The sequence below is a fragment of the Schistocerca piceifrons genome, chromosome 1 (assembly GCF_021461385.2).
Source record: "Schistocerca piceifrons isolate TAMUIC-IGC-003096 chromosome 1, iqSchPice1.1, whole genome shotgun sequence".
NCBI lineage: Eukaryota > Metazoa > Arthropoda > Insecta > Orthoptera > Acrididae > Schistocerca > Schistocerca piceifrons.
The window spans coordinates 280,310,830-280,334,004 of record NC_060138.1 but is presented as its reverse complement, the minus strand read 5'-3'; the positions used below and the strand labels follow the sequence as shown (position 1 = coordinate 280,334,004).

At 39.6% G+C, this 23,175-nt stretch overlaps 1 protein-coding gene across 2 annotated transcripts in view; it reads left to right on the top strand.

Annotated features, from left to right (window-relative positions):
• LOC124716941 (exosome complex component RRP4) overlaps positions 1–23,175 on the top strand; it is a 110,673-nt gene that overhangs the window by 55,452 nt on the left and 32,046 nt on the right. For both annotated transcript variants that reach the window (XR_007005696.1, XM_047243564.1), the window contains exons 4-5: positions 7,336–7,515; positions 11,929–12,057. Coding sequence is in view for 1 of the 2 variants with exons in the window: in XM_047243564.1 (XP_047099520.1) it covers positions 7,336–7,515; positions 11,929–12,057 (309 nt within the window). In the remaining variant the exon portion in view is untranslated. The remainder of the gene's footprint in view (positions 1–7,335; positions 7,516–11,928; positions 12,058–23,175) is intronic.

The window sequence follows — 23,175 nt, the reverse complement described above, 5'->3', positions numbered from 1 at the left end:
ATAATCCATCTTCTAACCCATGTGAAAGGATTATGAAAGAAATTGGGAAGTTACTCCACACATACTGCCATAAAGAACGTATGTCATGGACAATGAAAATTAGAGACTTTGAGCTTATTTTAAATGAATTACCACATTTATCAACTGGACTAACACCTTTGGAAGTAATAGGTAAGCCCTTTGTAGGTGAACCTCTTATTAAATGCTTTACTTGGCCAGAACAACCTGCTACTGATTACCAACAGAATCAAACAATAGTTGTTTCAAACTTAGAGGGCAAAACAACAAGTAAGTAAACATAATGAGAAGGCTATCGAACCTCAGTATAAGGTCGGTGACCTAGTTCTAGTAAAACAGCATCTTCAGAACTCTGCCATGAAGAAAGAAACACAAATCTTTTCAAAAGTATGTCGGGCCTTACCGAGTACAATCAGTAATCCACCCAAAAACCTTATTTTTGGTGGATCCTACAACAGGAGAAGAAAAAGGGAAATATAATGTTAAGGATATAAAGTGGTATATACCCCAGGGATGTTAACGTTCTGTGTTAATGGGCGGAGTGACGACCGTCAGTTCCTGAGTTGTTTTCGGTATTACTTCCACATTAGTTTTCCTACACCAAGTTCCCTTCAAATCTTCAACTCTTCTGTTATCTGTTCATAACCTCTTAAACTGTCCTATTATGTTAGTATTTAAGTGACCGAATATGACTTCAAGATTGTGACTAATTAAAGAGAATCACGAATAAACAGTGATCTCTAAACATAAAATGGAATCAACAGAATAATATTCTGGTAGAAGGTATAATATGATGGTACTAGGTAAACAGAGTGACTTTAAGAGGAATGAACAGAATAGAATATTATATTTAAGAATAATATAATAAGAGGTGAATAATGAAATAACTATCATATCATAGTGTATAATTTTCTATTTTTATAGAACATTTATATCTTTTATGAGGTGTGATGTAGATGGGAGGGTTTGTATCGATCTTGGAAGGGGTGGGTAGTGTAAGTACAAGCGTAGCTAACACTAATCACACACCCCACCTTTCAGACAAGCCTTGCAGACAAGTGTAACTGATTCTTCACCATTTGCTGTTCCATAGGTGTTGTTAAGATTTTCTTTGGGGGCTTCAAAGATGAAGGTGAGAATGTCCGTTCTGCAGGAGACGTTTAACATCCTACCTCCTCCAGCTTCTCACTCAAGTACCAGCGGAGTAGGGATCCTGGGGAAGGGGGATGGGAAGGGTTTTCCTGTCTTTGGGGCGATCTTCTTTCATTTCTTCAATCTTGGCAACTTTTTCCTTTCTTACTTCTCATTAGAGTACTTATCTATCTTTTCCTCTTTCCATATGTATACATTTCTATTGCTGAAGTCCTTCTCAATTTCCGTGGTTTTCTATAACCTTCAACTTATTTTACATAAGTAGGCCAAAGGATCAGGTTACACGACTACCCATACACATACACACAAAGACACAAACAGTAAAAGTACAGTTTGAGAGCTTGTAAGAACCATCAAGGGTTGTAGGGGGAAGTACTTGCACATGGTAAAGAATGAGCACATGGTATTATAGGAGATGGTTCTACATTGACTAATTCTAAAAATATATATGTATGTAAATAAGAATGACTTGACAACTTGTTGAATAGTGGGACACTCTGATAACCTAAGTAAAGATGATATACCCTTTGATAACCTAAGTATATATGATAAGTAATGAATGGTATATAGAGGTATGGTAGAGTGGTTGAAAAGAAAAGGAGAACTCTAGGATAAGAAATGAATTATTAAGGAGCAGTGTTGGAGATTGAAGTAGATTTTTAATTTTACCGGATAATATTTAGTGATAGTATACATGAAGATGTGTACAAGGGTTATGAACCGTGGGGGCCTACTCACAAAGGATAGGGGGGGGGGGGGGGGGGGGCGGATGCACAATCACCTTTTAGTGAATGGAAAAAAGGGCAGAGAGGCTAACCTATACTGTGCAGACAGGGGCACCAAGAACGGGATTGACCTGTACCATAGAATATAGGAAGAAGAAGGGGGCATGCCTAACAGAACAACAGGAGAAAGGTTACCCATGGGATCAACCCATAGGTAAAGGATAAGTTGTATTCCGAAGGGAAAAAGGGCAGTATAGTGGTAGAAATCACATATTTGGCAGGATTTATTCTGGTAAGTTTGAATTCTTAATACTTCTAGCGTTATTAAGGTTTATGGATGTTGGAAGAACAGGCTCATAAATTTTCTCTAGAGTTCCTCCAGACTACAGAAAGCTGTATAGGACATTACTAATCAGTACGAACAAAGGAAGGACTAGTATAAAGTAAAGACTAAAACATTTAAGGGTCCATGACGCCTGGAATTTACGAGTGGAGTTGAAAGGAGCACAATACAGAAGTAACAGTAATGCAGATTGAAGTAGAAAATAAAGGTTTATATTCTTCAGAGATGTCAAAATAGAGTAAAGACTCAGTGGAAAAGCAAATATAGAGAGCTTACCCTGTGAGGTTCAAGAACTTGTGAAAAATGTACATATATATCTACAATTATGGAGTGAATGAATATCTTAGAGAGGTGGATTGTCATTAAGTATGATGTCAATGAACATATTGAATATCTATAAAATATCGAGTGTTCAAGCTAAGGGGAGAGATATGTAGTGCCTCGAGAATTTCGACACAAATTCTAGAGGCCCTTGGCTTTCCACCATCTCACAGACCCAATATTTTACGTATGAGCGTGAGAGACGGGAGAGTGTCTACCTCGCGCCGGTTTTCTGTATGCGCAGGGTGGACGTATGTCAAGAGAATGCTACAAGGTGGACAGTTAATCAATGCAGGCAAGTGGTTGCCGCACTCAGCACAGAAGTTACATGCACAGCACAAGGAGCAAGTGTGCTATGTCAGTCATTATTGTGAACAGTTGAATTACGTAAAAGAAAAGAAAAGAAAAGACAAGACACTTTTTACTTACTTACTTACTTACTCTCTAGAGTTGTGGATGGTGGACTTCTGAGAACCTTGAGAGGTTTTTGGAACTGTATTTAATGTAATAGTACGTAATAGTTTCTGACGGTCTGCGAGTCATTGGGCTTATGAAATGTGATTCATTTATGTGAAAACTGTTATATGGTATTCTGTTTGTGGAAGTGAAATATAGTAGGATTGATTTAAAAGTATCTTGAGTGTACGCAATCATCTTAAGAGTAGAGAAAATTCCTCCAAACAGCATCATATCTTCGGAGAAGAAGTTAGGTAGATTGTTGTAGCCGACTATCCTGAGAAGAAGATCAGCAAGGCACCTCCAAGTAAGTCCAATGATGAAGGGGTCATGTGAGTCTTGAACAGCAGCACCACATTGCTTCCTCTGGTCGCCAGAAACCGCAAGATAATGTTGGAATCTCAGGAATGATGGCCTCTTTGTTTGGTCCCATAAGACCTCTCAATTAATCAATCAATCAATCAAAATATTTATTTTTCTCAGTCACAGTCGGAAGCAACAGTTCTACATCAGCAAAGAATAAAAGTCTTACTCCAAAACCAACTATGCTTGCAAGGAATAAACAATGCAGCTCACTAGTCAGTTTCTTGTTGTGCAAAAGTGTTTGCCAAGGTGGCAATCCATTTGTATGGCTGTGTGGGCATAAACAGTGGTGCTCACAATTGTAAGCATGGCGTGGTTGATGAGGATAAGCCGGCACACAAAAAATCTTCGGCATGGCTGTAATTGCTGGAGCTTGTGAACTGGTCGTGCCTGTCCTCCTGTTGTCTTAGTTCTAAAACTTCAGTCTCTTGTTGCATGTGCTGGATCTTGTCACCATAGTTTGTGAAAAGCCATTTGCACTTTTCATGTTTAATAAATGTAATCACTTAAAATGTTGTTGTGATTTAAACCACTCTTGTTTTCAGGGTCAGCAATTATGTAGGCCAGAAATAAAATCCATATAAGAAGTTTGATCAAAAAATATGGAGAATAATTTTATTAGAAACAAAGTAATAAGCTCACATGGAAGTTGGTTTAATCTCCTTAAAAGTACTGTTCTTGGCTAGCAGTTGATTTATCGCAGCATTGAATCCATGACAGGAAACATTTATTGAACACTTTTTTTGGAAGGACATTCAGCAGCTCTGTCATGGCTCTCTCAATGTCAGGAATGGTGTTAAAATGTTTTCCTGTAAGCATGGTTTTAATTTTTGGGAAGAGTCAGAAGTTGTGTGGTGCTAAATCTGGTTAGGGGAATGTGGGCAGGCAGGACACTTTTCCTGGGCAAAAACTCATAAATCAAAAGCAAGGTGTGGCACAGCATGTTGTGATAAAAAGGAACCGATTGGCCCTTTTTTGTGGTCTCTTTCTTCATACATCGTTTTGCAGACATTGCAGTATGCCCTCGTAAGATTTGATATTGACAGTTATTCCCCTTCAAATGCACTCAGATAGCACTATTAGCACTATGCCTTCAGTATCAAAGAAAACAATGAGCATGACTTTGATATTCGATTCTGACTTACATAAGTTTTAAGGTGAGGAGACTCACTAGTTTTCCATTGAGAACAGTGAAGTTTCGTCTCAGGGTTGTACCCAAGGACCCAAGTTTCACCTCCAGTTATAGTTTTGAACTTGAAGTGCAGATCTGAATAAAGATGATCCTTCTGCTCCATGTAAACTGACACTCAATTTTCCTTCCATTCATCACTAAAAAATCTGGTACAAATTTTGGACTCACTCGCCTCATTTACAAACTATCTGTTAAAATGCTTTGCATTGTCCCTTAAAAGGTGCTAAGTTCTGTGGTAAGCTCTCAGGTAGTTATTTGCCTGTTTGAACGACAATTTTTGCCACTTCTTGCACATTTTCTTTGGTTTTGGAGATTAATGTACATCCCCAGTATTGCTCATCTTCTACTGCCTTATTTCCACTTTTAAATCACTCATACCACTTGTAAACAGTCTTCAGAGTTCCAGCATTATCTCCATACACCAATTTCAACATATCATAAGTTTCTTTGGCACTTTTTTGCAATTTGGAACAGTAGGTAATGTTCATGCATTGTTTGAAATCCATGATGTGGGACAGACATGATAAACACAACCTCACTCTAGCATCTCTGGATGCTAACTGACAAGTCAGAACATATTCCAACGTCATGCTGCCTGTGTCAATGGATCAGGCTATGGGCAAATTAAGTTAGTGGTTGTAGCATCCACAGTTGATGCTAAAAAATTCATTCAGTGTATTTTCTAATAATACTTTGCATTTTTCATAGCATTTATTTTTCTTGGTCACAGTCACAAGTAATAGTTCTAAATCAGCACAGGTTGGTTGGTTTATTCAGGAGGAGGGAACCAAACAGCAATGTCATCGGTCCCATCAAATTGGGAAGGATAGGGAAGGAAGTCAATCGTGCCCTTTCAAAGGAACCATCCTGGCATTTACCTGAAGCGATTTAGGGAAACTGCGGAAAACCTAAATCAGGATGGCCGGATGTGGGTTTGAACAGTCGTCCTCCTAAATGTGAGTCCATTGTGCTAACCACTGCGCCACCTCACTTGGTAATCAGCAAAGTATAAAAGTCTTACTCCAAAATCCACTATGCTTGTAAGAAATCAACATGCTTTTCCCTCATCAGTTACTCAATTCCGTAGGCCAGTAGTATTCACACAACATGCCTGTCTTACCATTAATCTGCTATCGCAAGACTGGCCTGTCATACTGTTACTATTGTGATCAAATCATATCCACTAAAATGACTGAAATATTGCTCTAGACAATTCCATAAATGCACACTGGACTCGCATTCGGGAGGACGACGATTCAATCCCGTCTCCGGCCATTCTGATTTAGGTTTTCCGTGATTTCCCTAAATCGCTTCAGGCAAATGCCGGGATGGTTCCTTTGAAAGGGCACGGCCGATTTCCTTCCCCATCCTTCCCTAACCCGAGCTTGCGCTCCGTCTCTAATGACCACGTTGTCGACGGGACGTTATACACTAACCTCCATAAATGCACAAAATTTTACAATTCCCTTTAGCCCTACTCCAAGAAGATGCATTGTTAGAATGACTTGACAGTTAATTTCATGTGTGTTTTGGGTAAACTTACTGCTTGGTACAACAACTTGTAGGCAGTTGGGTAGGCAGTTGGGGCAAGCAATAATTACGAAGAAGCCTAAGCTTGGAGGACCTCATTCTTACAACATAATGTCCGCATTGCATGTTTTACATTTCACGTGTTGAGAAACAACAGAGAAAATGTCAAGAAAATTTATAATCTGCAATTTACGTCAAAATCCTGCTAAGTCTTTCAGTTTCTTAGCAGAGGCAATGACTGCTTCCAAACTGTTCTCAGCCTCATATCTGTTCTTTGGATTCTTTGATGACATACTGCTTCAGTGCCAAGCTAATGTATTATTGTTTAGAAATGCCTCTAACTACACCCAGACACTACAAGGGGGTATCAAGTTGGTGTAGGAAGGCCATTTAAGGTCATCCAAGGCATTAGAGGAATTTCATAGAACAATTTTTTTCTGTGATTAGGCTTTTTGCCTCTATTTTAGAAGGTTCAAAGCATCTTTTAAGCCAGTAAAAAAATTATTTTTTGAAAGCTCTACAGCGGTGCTAGCCCCTAACAACAAAATCTGATGTCAGCATGTTCCTAAACTACCTACAATAATGTGTATGTATACATTTTAGAAACAATAAAAGAAAAAAACCTCTGAAGATGCCATAATTATGGTGAAACATGTTTGGGGATTAAAGAAAATAAAAAATTATGTTCTTGCAAACAGGCGGACCCTCTTTAATTCATTACTATTTTCTGCAAGCATGGGGGCAGAGCTTCAAATTCCATTGTGATAAATATTGTGCAGTGTAGACACTACTATATGATGCAACAACAAGAACCTTTCAAGCAATTACTGTCGCTAAGCATTAATCAGCACATCATCTGTATTCATAACTGAGGAACTAACTATTTCCGTACTAACTTGAATATTTTGTGCAACAACTAGTGTACATAATTTGATGGTAATTATTACTACAATGTATAGAAATAATTTATCACAGTTGTATTTCTTTGTTAATTATTTCTTACTGCATTCCAATCTCCATAATAGGATCCATGGAACACAATGAGTGAGTGAGAGAAACTTTTTAATATAAAGCAGACTAATTTCAGCTCTATCTGCATCTGTCTGACAATAATGATTATGACACAGCAAAGAGCATAGCTTGAAAAGTAATAAAATATTTTTGTTTCCAAAATAGATTGCACAGGAAACTCAATATGTGCTGCTAAGTGTTTTAACTGTTATGTTAATTTGTAGTTGTCACAAGGTGTCCTGGTGAAAGTGTTCCCATCACTCGTAAAGCGTCGAAAAACACACTTTCACAATTTGACCTGTGGAGCAAGCATTATACTTGGAAACAATGGTTTCATCTGGCTTTGTCCTACAGCCAGTGCTGATGAAGAAGGGGGCGGTGGCTTCACACAGAACTTAGAAGAGGTAACATCTATTAGAAATTAAATGTAAGATTATAACTAGTGTTGATTGATAATGGTTGAGGTCACAGTGTATTAAAAGCTCTCTGTGGCTTTTCGGACTAAAAGGATGAATTGTAGGAATGATGCACACTGTATTACTGTAATAACTAGATAATAAACATAGTGATATAGCAAATGCACTACAAATTAAAAACTATTGCCCAAAACAGAGAAAGAGATTTAATATTTTTCATTATACTTGCAACTTTTAACAGAATGGTCCCTGGATCATTATATGTTCACACATTTGTCAAAGCATCTTTATTAAACTTTATCATATAAGCCAACGCTTTATTGAAAAGTTATTGTAGGATATAATCTATACTAATAATAAAACAGTAAAACCATTGTATCTGTCTGTTTGGACACACTAATCTCCAAACCCACCTGACAAATTATCATAGGATTTTCACAGTTAACTGTAGTGTAGCTTGAGCCACGTTTAGGCTTTATTTCATCAGATTGCAGGGGGGGGGGGGAAGATATCATGATTTAAAGTTTTAACTAAAACTTTTGTTCCTGCCTCAGCATGTTAATAATAATTAAAAAAAGACCAATTTTCACGGGGTTTTCTCATATAATTGAGTATAGCTTGGAGCAACATGTAGGCTTCATTTAGTCAAAATAGGAACACAAAAAAAATCATAATTTAAAATTTATCATTAACTCAGGAAAATATGGATTGCTACTCACCATAAAGAAGATACGTTAAGTTGCAGGAAGGCGCAATTAAGAGACACTTACACAAGACTCTCAGCCACAGCCTTCATCAGCAAAGGAAAACGGAGAAACATTCACCATACATTCACACAAGCAAGCACACCTCACATGCATGACTGCCAACTCTGGCAACTTAGGCCAGCAGCAGTCTTGAGGGGGCAAGGATGGGAAAGGGGACAGAGCAACACTGCCTGCAGAGTGTGTGGGGACTAGAATGCCAACACGCACAGTGTCAGGAGGTTGTGGGGCAGGGACATGGGGAAAATGGAGCGAAAAGAGAGGAGTGGGAAAAGATGTGTGGATGCATTGGCAGAGGGCTGGGAGACGAGAATGGGGAGGAAATGATAGGACAGAAGGGGTGAAAACTGTTGGGTAGAGGTTGTGGGGACAATATGTTACCATAAGTTGAGACCGGGATAATTACAGTAGCAGAGAATGTGTTGTAAGGATAACTCCGATCTGCGTAGCTCAGAAAAGTTAGAGATGGAGGGGAGGATCCAGGTGGCTCGGTCTGTGAAGCATCCATTGAAATCCACCGTTTCTGCTCAGCAGCGTGTTGTGCCACAGGGTAGTCCACTTTGATCTTGGCCACAGTTCAGCGGTGGCCGTTCATCTTGGTGGACAGCTGGTTGTAATCATGCCAATGTAAAAAGCTGTGCAATGGTTGCAGCGGAGCTTTTAAGTGACATGGCTGCTTTCACAGGTGGTCCAGCCCCCAAAGGTGTAGGATAAACCTATGACAGGACTGGAATAGGAAGTGCTGTGTGGGTGCATTGGGTAGGTACTGCACCTGGGTCTTGGATATGATCCTTGTGGCAAGATGGTGGGACTGGGAGTGAGATAGGGGGGTGGACTAGGACTTTGTGGGGTTTGGGTGAGCAATGGAACACCACTTTAGAAGGTGTGGGGAGGATTTTGAGTAGGACATCCATCATTTCAAGGCATGATGATAGATAATTCCAGTCCTGTCACAGATTTATCCTAACCTGTCAGGGGCTGGGCCACCAGTGAATGCAGTCATATCATTTACTAGATCTGCTGTAACCATTGCACAGTTTTTTATATTGGTATGATTACCACCCAGCTGTCCACCAGCATGAACGACCATCACCAAACTGTGGCCAAGAGCAAAGTAGATGACCCTGTGGCACAGCATCCAGCTGAGCATAACACGCTTAATTTCAATGGTTGCTTCACTACCTGAGCGATCTGGATCCTCCCCTCCACTACCAGCTTTCCTGAACTGTGCAGATCCTTACAGCGCATTCTCCATTCCCGTAATTACCTTGGACTCAACCTCCGGTAATATACTGTCCTCACATCCTCCACCCAGCAGTTTCCACCCCATCTGTCCCATCATCTCCTCTCCATTCTTGTCTCCCAGCCTCTTTGTTTGCTGCCCTCTGCAAATGCACCCACCCGTCTTTACCCTTTTTTGACCTTTTCGCTCCTTTTTCCCCCACCTCCTTGCCCCACCACCACCTGATGCTGCGCCTGATGGTATTCTAGTCCCTGCAATCTTCACCCGACAGCATTGCTCTGTCCCCCAATTATTATTAATAAAAATATTATTTTAATGGTGTAAAATTATGTTTATTATTAAATGAAGTAGGAAAAGTATATTAATGGGTAATTGCTGTTCTGAGGATGCGGAGGGGAGAAGGTTGAAGGGTAGTAACATGAGGAAAGACAAGTTGCTGAAATGTGGTAATGCATTTCCATCATTCTGAGCATAATCAAACTGAAGAGCAAGCAGCTGAGCCACTACTCTCTCTACACCACACAGTCAGTTTTTGATTTCCCCCCCACCCCCCCCACCCCACCCCTCTCCCCCTCTGCAGTATGTGGTGACCTGTTAGCTTACCAGATACTATTATTCATGGTGAATGGATTTTAATAATTTTTCACCTACCTGATAGTTTTTTATTAGGAATTTCTTATTTTTAACTTTCATCCTTTCTAGGCATCATGAGAGTGTTCTGTGTTATTTTATGCTATTTTGTATTTGACGTCCACTACTTAGCGAAAAAACGGACTATGAATGCTGTGTCACCTCATTCTCTTTTTTTAGTCCAAACAGTATTTGATTTTGTGAGTATCTTAACCCAATTTTTTTTGCATTTTAGTTAAGTTTTCTTGCCTTCCAAGAGTTTAGATAAAAACTCTTTGTGTGGATTGCAGCTGACACTCAGCTAAAATTCTGCGATACTGGTTGTGCTTACCTCCAAAACTGTGTTTCTTGTTCATGAAACTTTCAGGTTTCTGATCTTCTCTCAAATAACTTGCATTTACCAAGAGAGGAGGTTGGAGGGGGGGGGGGGGGTTAGGTTTCCAGATTTTTAATATGTTCCTGGCACTCCTTACCACTGTACAAAAATTTGCAACTATACAAATTATTTCCCCTATCTTTCCTTTTGTTAACTGAAGTAAACCACAACATACTAGGACATCCTCAAACTAAAACTCAAAGATGAGCATCTAGGAAAAATTTCAAGCTGCTTGGGTAGCTGTATTTAAAAGATTATTAAAAAATAATTAAAATTGGTGAATTAGGCTTATAATGTCAGCCATATTCTAAATAAGTACAATATGAAGTATTGCATAAAGATTTCATTGCCTCAAGATAAGAATCATTTACCCACAGTTTGATCAACATTATAGAGGAGATAGATAGAGGAGACTGTGTCAGGTGCGTGTGAGTTGTGTTTGCACACATGTGTGTTGTCTAATTCTGATGAAGCCCTTTTTGGCTGAAAGCTTACTTGTTAGGCATTCTTTTTGTTTGCCTATCTCAACTCAACATCTATGCTACAAAGTGGGTAGCACTCCATCCTTTTCATTAATAAATACATATTTCCATAAAAAGAAATCTACAATAGTTTGCACAAGCAAAAACCAACGCTTATGCATACTGTTGATATGCTGTCATTTAAACAACACTGTGAAACTGTGATTCTCAACTGATGATGACCATCAACAGATTAGATTTTGTGCATTAGTTGGGCTGGAAAGACTGAATATCACTAATCTGCAACAGAGTTTTGAGTTAACTCATTGGGAGAAATTATTTCATTGATTTTTTATGGTTAACAAAGACAGAAAAATAGATTTATCTTCAATTAGTGGATACAGATTTATCACTAAAGAAGACTCGGATATCCCAGAATTCTCCATCACTGTGTATGGGTGCAGTCTCAGAATTCCAGGGAATTTTTTTTTAAAACCATTCATTTGTTGTGATATTGTTTTGATATTAGTAATTTGGTTTTCAGCTTTGTTGTTGTTAACAAAAAAGACTAGTCCAGAATACACTTGTTGCTTCTAATTTTTTAGTAAAATGCCTGTTCAGCACCTTTTTTTAATTCTCAGTAAGTGTTCTGGATATAACATGTAACTATTGTACTAGCCATTATTATATTGTGTTGTGTTTTTGAGATTTGTATGATCTGCAGTTTTAATTTTTACTGAATCTGTATGCAAAAAATCATAATTGCATGCTGGTTAAACAGCTGTATGAAAAACTCTCTTAGGGAGATTAGTGGATTTTATTTTGTGTAATGTGGTGTGCCATTAAGGAAGACAATTTTGTTGTCATTGACATGTGAAAATAAGCTGTTCGGAAAAGTGTGTTACATTTAACGGAACTTTGTTGCAGAAAGTAGACCGTGCTGATCGAGAAGTGATAGCGAGGCTGCGAAATTGTATTTTGGCCCTGGCAAACAGCAAAATGATGCTGTACGACACTAGCATTCAGTATGCCTTTGATGAATCCATGAAATATAAAGTAAGAAAATATTTTAATTATTATGTTGAAATCACTTTGTGTTAGATGTAAGTTTTGTGGATGATGCTGGCTGCACAGAGGTGTGAACCAACGTGACATGGTGTTACACTATTAAAGTTTTAGTTAGTAGGATCTGGAATTAAATCCTGTGGAGTCCATGTCCGATAATTCTGATTCAGGTTTTCCACAGCTTCCTTAGAGGTGAATGTCAGAGCAGTTTCTTCAAAGAAGTCACAGGCATTTCCTTCTGTCATCCATGTCCTTGCCACCAGGGAGGTATTAAAATTCGACTTTTATTACTTGTGGAGACACACACACACACACACACACACACACACAAATATATCTGGAAAGAAATGATTTTACTCAATCAGGCTGTTTTTTAATTGAAACAAGCACTTTATTATATAGGCAAATCATGAATTTTGCCTCCTTGGCCATTATCAAGCAACATTACTCACAAAATTTGTTGCATAGTTGCATTTTGTCAGCATAAGTTGATCCACACAGCAATATAGACAAGATTAACACGCAATGTCACCACATGTGTCTGTCAGATGATATAATATCAATATAATAGAAGGAAACATTCCACGTGGGAAAAATTATATATAAAAACAAAGATGAGGTGACTTACCGAACGAAAGCGCTGGCAGGTCGATAGACACACAAACAAACACAAACATACACACAAAATTCAAGCTTTCGCAACAAACTGTTGCCTCATCAGGAAAGAGGGAAGGAGAGGGGAAGACGAAAGGAAGTGGGTTTTAAGGGAGAGGGTAAGGAGTCATTCCAATCCCGGGAGCGGAAAGACTTACCTTAGGGGGAAAAAAGGACTGGTATACACTCGCACACACGCTCCCGGGATTGGAATGACTCCTTACCCTCTCCCTTAAAACCCACTTCCTTTCGTCTTCCCCTCTCCTTCCCTCTTTCCTGATGAGGCAACAGTTTGTTGCGAAAGCTTGAATTTTGTGTGTATGTTTGTGTTTGTTTGTGTGTCTATCGACCTGCCAGCGCTTTCGTTCGGTAAGTCACCTCATCTTTGTTTTTATAGATGATATAATATTGTATGTTTATGATTCCTTGATGCATCATGATGTGTCCTATCAATCAACCCCTTCTTTTAGTCGTACCGAGTGAGGTGGCGCAGTGGTTAGCTCACTGGACTCGCATTCGGGAGGATGATGGTTCAATCCCGTCTCCGGCCATCCTGATTTAGGTTTTCCGTGATTTCCTTAAATCGCTTCAGGCAAATGCCGGGGTGGTTCCTTTGAAATGGCACGGCCGATTTCCTTCCCCATCCTTCCCTAACCCAAGCTTGCACTCCGTCTCTAATGACCTCATTGTCGACGGGATGTTAAACACTAATCTCCTCCTCCTCCTTCTTTTAGTCAAAGTTCAACCATAAATTGCCTTTCTTCCCAATTCAACTCAGTACCTCATCATTACTTATTAGATATAGCCATCTAATCTTCAGCATTCTTCTGTAGCAACACATATCATCCACATTTCATATTCATACAACTCTACATTCTAAAAAAAAAAAAACCTCGCAAAATTCATTCTATTTGATGTTAACAGCTTTTTCTTTCTTAGAAGAACTTTTCTGCTATTGCCAGTCTGCATATTATATGCTCAATGCTTTAGCCATTATCGGTTCTTCTGCTGGTCCTATTTCCTAATGTTGTTCCCTCAGCATCACCTCATTTAATTGGGCTACAGGAAATGGACAAATGGGGTACCAAATTGATCAGCATGATGCCTAGTTTTGCAAAAAAATATTTAATTTGCTTGAAAGTATTTGGGGTAGTTAAGAAAAATTTGCTTACTGATTTGAGGGAAATACATTGTCCAGATTTCCATAGCCAAACAGAGTGGGAAAGGGTCAATTGGGGTATCAGATAGACCAGTGTGAGGTATAGTAGTGTAAAAAGGTATTTAACCATTGTAGACCAGTGCAACATATTATAATGTTAGTACTTGCATGGGGTGTTAGAAACACCCCAACGAATTAAGAGCCTAAATAATGTTGTTGTGTAAAATATCTGTGTTATAATGCTATTAGATTGAAGTATTCTCAACATGAATTGCAACAACAGTGAACCCAGTGTCAGGTACATCTAACCACAATATTCCCAGTTATACATTTTTGATGGCAGAAACTTTCTACATTAAGTTATCTATGGTTGCAGTTGACACTGTGAAAGAAAACCTGCCATAACAGGAAATATAGAAAACTGCAAAGACCACAGCATGTGGTAACAAGGTATATTCTTTTACCAAGTTTGTGAATATGTTTCTTAGAAACTGATTTTTCTGTATGTAGAAATACTAAAGAGCAATTTTGTTGTTTTAGAGAACGAAAATAAAATAATTGAAAAACACATATTATAACTCCAACAAAATATGTCTGGATAAATAGAAGTAAAATTGTGTATGCTCAAAGTGCAACCCATAAAATAATGTTTGTTAGTAATTTGAGGAAAATTGAAATATTTCACGCATAGCTGTTGCTGTCTACATCAGTGCCTAGTCATTTTGCAAATAAAAAGTTACATTAATATGAATATGGCTTCCTCTAAACCAAGTTCTGAATTCAGAACATTTTGATAACAGAAGACACTAAGAAAACCAACCATGTCAGTGATGTTGCAGCTCTGTAGGTGACTATAGTTTCTTTTGCAGATATTAGTGCTTCATAGTTCAAAGCTGGTAACAGCACTGCTAGTTGTAAGGAATCTTCTTATGTCGAGTTGACTATAGAATGTTGTAAGAATCACCAGAGGACCGCAGGTGTCGCCAACAACAAAAGGTGCTCAGTGAACATGAAGGTCTTCCAACGATGTTGAGGGCAGAGAAGCATGCAAGAAGGACCGATAACAGAAAAGATCATCCAGTAACACAGAAATACCTGAAAGCATAGTGAGAAAATTCTTGGCAGACATTCACGACAAACAATGAAAAAGCCAGGACAGTATGATGACATTTTTATGACAAGGATATATTGATACTCATCATAGAGTGGAAATGTTGAGTTGCAGTCAGGCACAACAAAAAGACTGCTAAACAAGTAAGCTTTCAACCACAAGGCCTTCTTCTGAATTAGACAAAACGCGCGTGCACACACACACACACACACACACACACACACACACACACACACACACAAGCTGCTGAGACCAGACTCCAGCTGTGTGTGTGTGTGTGTGTGTGTGTGTGTGTGTGTTTAATTCAGGAGGAGGCCCTGTGGTCGAAAGCTTACTCGTTTAGCAGTCATTATGTTGTGCTCGTCTGCGACCCAACATTTCCACTATATGGTGAATACAAATCTATCTTTTTCATAATACTGGCAGAAACTGACATTCTCCTGACCCAGTCTTGCTATGTTTGTGATTGCCATATGTTTCCACAACTTTTGATACAGCATGCAGATAACAATTTGATTTGTAAGCTGCTGGCAGATAACAGTGTAGTTGCCAATACTGATGGGAAATTACGTGTAAGATGCCATCAGTCATTGAGTGATCATTGCATTCCTTCTCAAGCAAAGAGCAACCAAATGGAGTTGGAAGAAATGTCATCTGTCTTCACTGACTTGTCATTTGCAGATTAAGTCTTCTTGCATTATTTGATGTATTTGTCATTATCCAGAAGTACCATGAAGTAATTTGAACAAAGAAAAAAGGGGTCATCTGTCACTTCTGACAAATCGTGGAGGAAATATTTGATCAGCTGCTGAGCAGTCTTTATGCATGCTAGTGTTGTCATGATCACAGAAGAGTTCTTATTGTTTAATATCAATCAGAAGTTCGTAATTTTACAACAAATAATGCATGCTGCTTTTAATTACCTCAAGCAGCACAACCATCTGTTTGTCAACGTCAATCTCGTCAATATAGAACAGTTGGCTAGCTCTGCGATAGATTCATAGGTTCCAAAAATGTTGCCTACAAAGCGAGTGAAAAAATCAGAAACCAATGAGAGCTGCGCTACAGACTGCATTCTGTGTGAGTAGGAGCAAAAGGTACAGCTGTTCATATCCTCAAGCTTCCACACATCAGGCAAACTTGAAGCGTTACCCTAACAGTTGTGACATCTCCAAATTAGCTGCAGCTGTTGATCTTTGCACAGTAGGCGTGAAGTCGATCACCCCCTGGAAAAAGTGTAATTTTCATGCTGTTTTGCCGAGTACACATGCCATTTTAAGTAATATGCAACAGCAGGTGGATCACAATATGCTTATGACAAATGAAATAATTTGTGAAATCGACATTGCAACAGTTGATTGAGCTATTAATGAAGTACCACAGCAGGGGTTAAGGTCGATTATCACTGCTTGATCTGATAACCAACATGTAAGTTATAGATGAGATACTGATAGTCATGAACATTTTAGTGACTTTCCAATAATTACTGGTCAAAACATGACTGTGGCTTTGCATCACAGTCACAACATGTATTACCTGTATTCTCGAACTCCTGCTGGTTATTGTTCAATATATTTTTCAGCAGTTTTAATTGTCATTCATGGCTCATTGTAAATTGTATTCAGGCATCTCAAAAAGAACTATATGAAGTTCACAGCTCAAAACCAAATTTATTTTTATCACCTTTGTGTGAACTGCTCTTTTATGATGACAGTAGTGACTATGACAGTCGAGCATCTCAAGAGCTGAAGAAGTAACCAAAATTCCATTTCTCATTGTGTTAGAAACTGTAGAGTTCTTTCTTTCCTGTCGAAAAAATAAAATAAATATCAAGCCACAGAATAAACTGAAACTTTTCTGCTTTCTCTTGGTCTATGTACTGATACTAACAATAAAATACTGTGAGGTATTTAAATATCTTATATTTTGTATTTTGTGAAATCAGTTGTCTCTTAAAGTAATAAAGTAGATTAGAGAAACATTTGATGCACCTTTAAATGATGACCGAAATCATGGACAACAAATAAGGCCCTGTTTGAGACTTTGAGAGTTCAAAGTTCATAATCTTAGGATTGTAAAGTGTATTTTCCCCATTAAAAAAAAGTACAGTACAGTGCAGGGTGGGCACACTGTATATAATTTGCGAGATCTGTTCAAAAAAATTAACATTTTTTAATGTGGCAACATGCTGTTGGCACCAGTGTATCTGTCACAGTCTGTGATGTAACCTCATTGTTTCACATTATTGTTATTTCATTTAGTTTCTAGATTTGTTAATTTGATGAAACGTGACACCATATTTGTGGCATTTTTGGCTGTGTTTGATTTACAGGAGCAACAAACCATGAATCTGGGGAAAGGTTTATGGAGGTATTTTAATTAGTGATGCCACCTTACAGAGTGTATGCATTAAGTCAAAATCAGTAATGTGAATGTTTATCACAAATCAGAACTGGTCATCAGTAAGTTTAAGACAACCCTGGCCCAGAGAAACCTTCAACTTCAGCTAATAACAGTCAAAGCTCTGATTCGTATGACTGTCAGAGAACTTGCTGAAGGGATTGAAGTTTCAATTGGTTTGTCTCATGAGAATGTAGTCAAAATGTTGAACAGACACAGGTGCAGGCGAGGTGTTTTTTAATGACCAAAGGGCAGAATAAACATTAAATGAATGTTCACAAGGAATTTAAATATTGTTGTTGTTGCGGTCTTTAGTCCTGAGACTGGCTTGATGCAGCTCTCCATGCTACTCTACCCTGTGCAAGCTTCTTCATCTCCCAGTACCTACTGCAGCCTACATCCTTCTGAATCTGCTTAGTGTATTCATCTCTTGGTCTCCCTCTACGATTTTTACCCTCCACGCTGCTCTCCAGTACTAAATTGGTGATCCCTTGATGCCTCAGAACATGTCCTACCAACTGATCCCTTCTTCTAGTGAAGTTGTGCCACGAACTCCTCTTCTCCCCAATTCTATTCAATACCTCCTCATTAGTTATGTGATCTACCCATCTAATCTTCAGCATTCTTCTGTACCACCACATTTCGAAAGCTTCTATTCTCTTCTTGTCCAAACTATTTATCGTCCATGTTTCACTTCCATACATGGCTACACTCCATACAAATACTTTCAGAAACGACTTCCTGACACTTAAATCTATACTCAATGTTAACAAATTTCTCTTCTTCAGAAATGGTTTCCTTGCCATTGCCAGTCTACATTTTATATCCTCTCTACTTCGACCATCATCAGTTATTTTGCTCCCCAAATAGCAAAACTCCTTTACTACTTTAAGTGTCTCATTTCCTAATATAATTCCCTCAGCATCACCCGACTTAATTAGACTACATTCCATTATCCTCGTTTTGCTTTTGTTGATGTTCATCTTATATCCTCCTTTCAAGACACTGTCCATTCCGTTCAACTGCTCTTCCAAGTCCTTTGCTGTCTCTGAGAGAATTACGATGTCATCGGCAAACCTCAATTAATTAAGTATGACAGTGGAAAATTGTGGTAGAATTTAAATTTTGTAGTAAAGGCAACTACTCACTGGATAACAGAGGTGCTAAATTGCTGCCAGGCTCATAAACGAGATTGAAAACTTTGTCACTATGTCTGGACTGCAGTTCTGCAGCTTGACGGGGGTGAGAAATTGTGTTGGGTGGAATGTGTGGGGTGGAAAAGGTGGTGAATAGTGAGAGGGAGAGGTGGGAAAGGGTAGCTGATGGCTGTGGCAATTGGGAGGGATGCAGCTGATCCATGGGACATGGAGATGCGACAAGGAAACCAGCAGGTGCGCAGGATGGAAATGTGGCCGGCAGGTGCCTGGGATAGGAATTTAGTGGAGAAAGCCAGCAGGGGCATGGGATAGGAATGTAGTGGAGAAAGCCAGCGGGTGCACGGGATAGGAATGCAGCTTGGCACTGGCACTTGCGATGATGTGGTGAAGTGGGTTAGGATGGGGGTGACAGAACATAGGAGGGGGAAACTGGTGATAAGAGGGAGTGGTTGCCGGATGGGTGGAGCGGGATCCTGGGGCATGGAGGTGGGTGTGGGGTAGACAGATATCGGAGATTGGGACCAGGAATATTACAGAAGTAAAGGATGTGTTGCAAGGATGACTCCCATCGATGAAGTTCAGACAAATTGGAGATTGAGAAAGGGGAGTGGGGAGGTAGAGGTCCAGATGGCATAAGTTGTGAAGCAGTTATTGAAATTGATTTGGCTGTGCTCAGTAGTATTTGCTGTCAAGGGGCAATAAGCTGTTTTCTGGCCCACTTTTTTCCCTTGGTTGGTGGTCATGCCAACATAAAATGTTGTTCAGAAATTGCAGCAGAGCTAGTATGTGGCATGATCACATTCACAGGCAGCCCAGTCTCTGCTGGGATAAGATAAAAACATGATGGGACTGGAGTAGCATGTGCTGGCTGGGTCTGTTGGACAACTTTTACACCTGGGTCTCCCACAGGAGTATAACCCATATGGTAAAGAGTTCAGAGGGAAGAGAGTGTGGCAAAGGGGTGGAAGAGGATATTGCATAAATTTGATGGGCAGCTAAATACTACTTCAGGCAGTGTGGATAAAATTGTGGGTGATGAATGATGGAAGCAGTTGGAGCCCTGGCGAAGCATATGGTTCAGTTGTTCCATTTCGGAATGATATTGAGTGGTAATGGGAATGCTCCTTTTCAGCTGGTTCTTGGGTGTGATGGAAAGATCAGAGGCATGTGAGGATATTGTGCCAGAAGTATCTCTGTGGATTAGGTTTGGGGGCTAGTGCCTGTCTGTGAAGGCCTTAGTGAGTCCTTCAGTATAATGGGCAAGGGATTACTCGTCACTGTTGTCCACAGTTGGCCAGACTGTGGAAGAAATGACTACTGTCAGAATACAGGTGCTGTTGATAGTTTGTGGTCTTGATATGGACAAAAGTGTAAATTGAGCTATCAGATAGGTGGAGGTCAATGACCAAGAAGGAGGCTAGATGAAGCATTTGGGAGAGAAGGTGTTGAGGCTGTGAAAGAATTCATATAGGGTTTCTTGGCCCTCAGACCAGTTCTTGAAGATATCGATGAACCTGGATAGAACAATGTGTTTGGAGTTTTGGGATGCTAGGAAGCTTTCCGCTAGATGGCCCCTAAACACATTGGCATGGGAGGGTGTCATGCGGGTTCCCATGGCTTTGCTGAGGATTTGTTTGTGTATCTGCATCTAATGGTAGTAGTAGTTATGTATACTTAATTTATTAAATGTATGAGGAATGAGGTAGTGGTTTTTGCCTCATGAGGACATTGGGAGAGGTAGTGTTTGATAGCAGCTAGACCATTGGCATGGGGGATTTGATGTACAGAGTGGGCCAAAGTCTTCATCAGGAAGTATTCAAGTAACTTTATATATAGTTTCGTATTTACTTCTATCTGGAAATGTATTCTGGATTGAAAATAATGATCCCTGCCCATAGTGTGTCTTGTCTTCTGATAGAAGTTACTCAGATTACAACAGTGCAGTCAGTAATTGCCATGAATCAGATTACAACAATTCGGGCATCTCTCCATGAAGATACGGCCTGTGATCACGTTATTTTGCTTGTGGTTATGGCAAATGCTACAGCGTGTGATAATGTCCTGTTTTGCTACAAAGGTGGTGGTGATCTAAATAATTCTGTTATAATGCCAGATACAAACAGATTCACAGTTGTAGACCATTGTCTTCTTAGTATATTGGTGCAGAAAAGGAATAAATAGGTGAGACATAAGGTGAAATTTGGGAAACTTTTTAATTGTTTCAGTGGAGATTTATCTTCAGGAACTAGAAAGAAAAATCTTTGCAATGGGATCTGAGACAGGTGCACCATGCATTGGAAGACCCAACAAATATGACAATGATAATGAGGTTACTGAACGCTGAAGTGAATCATCGCTCCGGTCATCATCAAGATTCACAAGGAAGCAGTTTGCCAAAACATTCCCTGAACCTCTATGTGTTGTTGGATGAAGAAATATGATGATATCTCTCTAGATGTTATCTGAACTCGACAAAGTTGGTCTGCCAAAGTATGTTTTTATGCAGTACAATGGTACCCCTGGACACTATTGGACTGCTTTTCGAGGCTGGTTGAACAACTAATTTCGGTTGTTGATTGGACGTAGAGGGCCTCTTATATGGCCACCCAGAAGCCTGGACTTAACAACGTGTGATAATTGGCTGTAGTCATTCTTAAAGGAAGAGATTTTTGCAGTTCATATGACTCCCATTAGGGCTGAAAGAAGCGATTACCTATACCTTGAGAACAATCACAGCCAAAATTCTGCACTGGACAAGCAGACACACATGGCAGCAAGTCCAACTCTGTGCCAAGAATGATCATCAGCATACAGAGAGAGTTTGAAATATATAAGAAGTATGTAAGAACATTAATTTCTGTGTTATTACATTCTTGCTTGTATCTTTTTCTGTTAAATACAAGGGTTGCCCAGAAAGTAATGCACAGCATTTTTTTCTTCAACATTTCTTTATTGGACATAGTGAGTATTACACGTGCAAAAGAATGGTGTTTTATCTAGACACACTGTTTTTCCGCATAAATTCTATCCTGTTCTGTGGCCTTCCTCCAGCACAAAACAAGGTCGTGTATGCTCTGATTATACCAATCCTTGTCGTGGTGGCAGAGCCAGTGCTTCACTGTGTGAATCACCTCCTCATCTTCCTCAAAATGTCTTCCACGAATGGCATCCTTTAATGACCCAAGCAAGTGGAAGTCAGAGGTGCTAGGTCAGGACTGTCAGGTGTGACAGCCATGGGTGGTCTCCCCGACCACTGCAAATCGTGTAGCTCCACCGAACTGCCTTCTGATGACCTCATCCTCCATGCCCAGCGACTAACTGTACTTTGTTGTAACTGTATTTTTGTTGACAGCATATGTCCCATAGACTTTGCCCGAGCGTTCGTGAATATTCCCCACATTTTTTTCCTCTGCAGCGAGAAATTCAATGATGCCACATTGCTTGTGATGTACATCACCTACAGACGCCATTTTCAAACTGTCCTCAGCTACGCTCTCTGTTGGAAGTGATGGAAACTTGGGGCTCTCACTCAGGAGACATCAAATAATACAAATGTAACGTTTCACATTCATAGCATTGTTTTTGGCTGAGAAAAAAAAATGTGGTGCATTGCTTTCTGGGCAACACTCGTACAAATTGTGCTAGAGCTAGGGCTCTCATGTTGCTTCTTGTTTTAGTACCATAACAGTAAACATTTCCGATCATTACTTCTGGGCCACCTTGTACAGGAATGAGGCATCCCGATGGGAATGGGATGGAGGTCTTTGACAGTTGGTGAAGAAAATGGTTCTGGTCTTTAATATGGGAAGCTAGGCAGCTGGCAGTTGGCTGTAGGTGTTAGTCAATAAGAGTGGAGGTCCAGACACTTTCAATAGGAACACAGTGTACAGCTACAACAGGGTGTCCAGGGCTTCCAGGGTTATGGATGTGGGATGCATGTAAAAGGAAGGGGAGGAGGGATGTCATTGGGGTGCTGGGAGAAATGGATGCTGAGAAGAGATTCTGTAATTGTTGGCCACTACCCCCAACTTTACTGCTTGCATTAAAGTTGGGGGTGGTGGCCAACAATTACAGAATCTCTTCTCAGAATCCAAGCAGTAAAGGAAACACAAGAAAAGTTCGGAGTAGGTATTAAAATCAATGGAGAAGAAACAAAAACTCTGAGGTTTGCCAGTGACATTGTAATTCTGTCAGAGACAGCAAAGGACTTGGAAGAGCAATTGAACAGAATGGACAGTGTCTTGAAAGGAGGGTATAAGATGAACATCAACAAAAGCAAAATGATGATAATGGAATGTAGTCGAATTAAGTCGGGTGATGCTGAGGGAATTAGATTAGGAAATGAGACACTTAAAGTAGTAAAAGAGTTTTGCTATTTGGGGAGCAAAATAACTGATGATGGTCGAAGTAGAGAGGATATAAAATGTAGACTGGCAATGGCAACGAAAGCGTTTCTGAAGAAGAAAAATTTGTTAACATCGAGTATAGATTTAATGTCAGGAAGTCATTTCTAAAAGTATTTGTATGGAGTCTAGCCATGTATGGAAGTGAAACATGGACGATAAATAGTTTAGACAAGAAGAGAATAGAAGCTTTCGAAATGTGGTGCTACTGAAGAATGCTGAAGA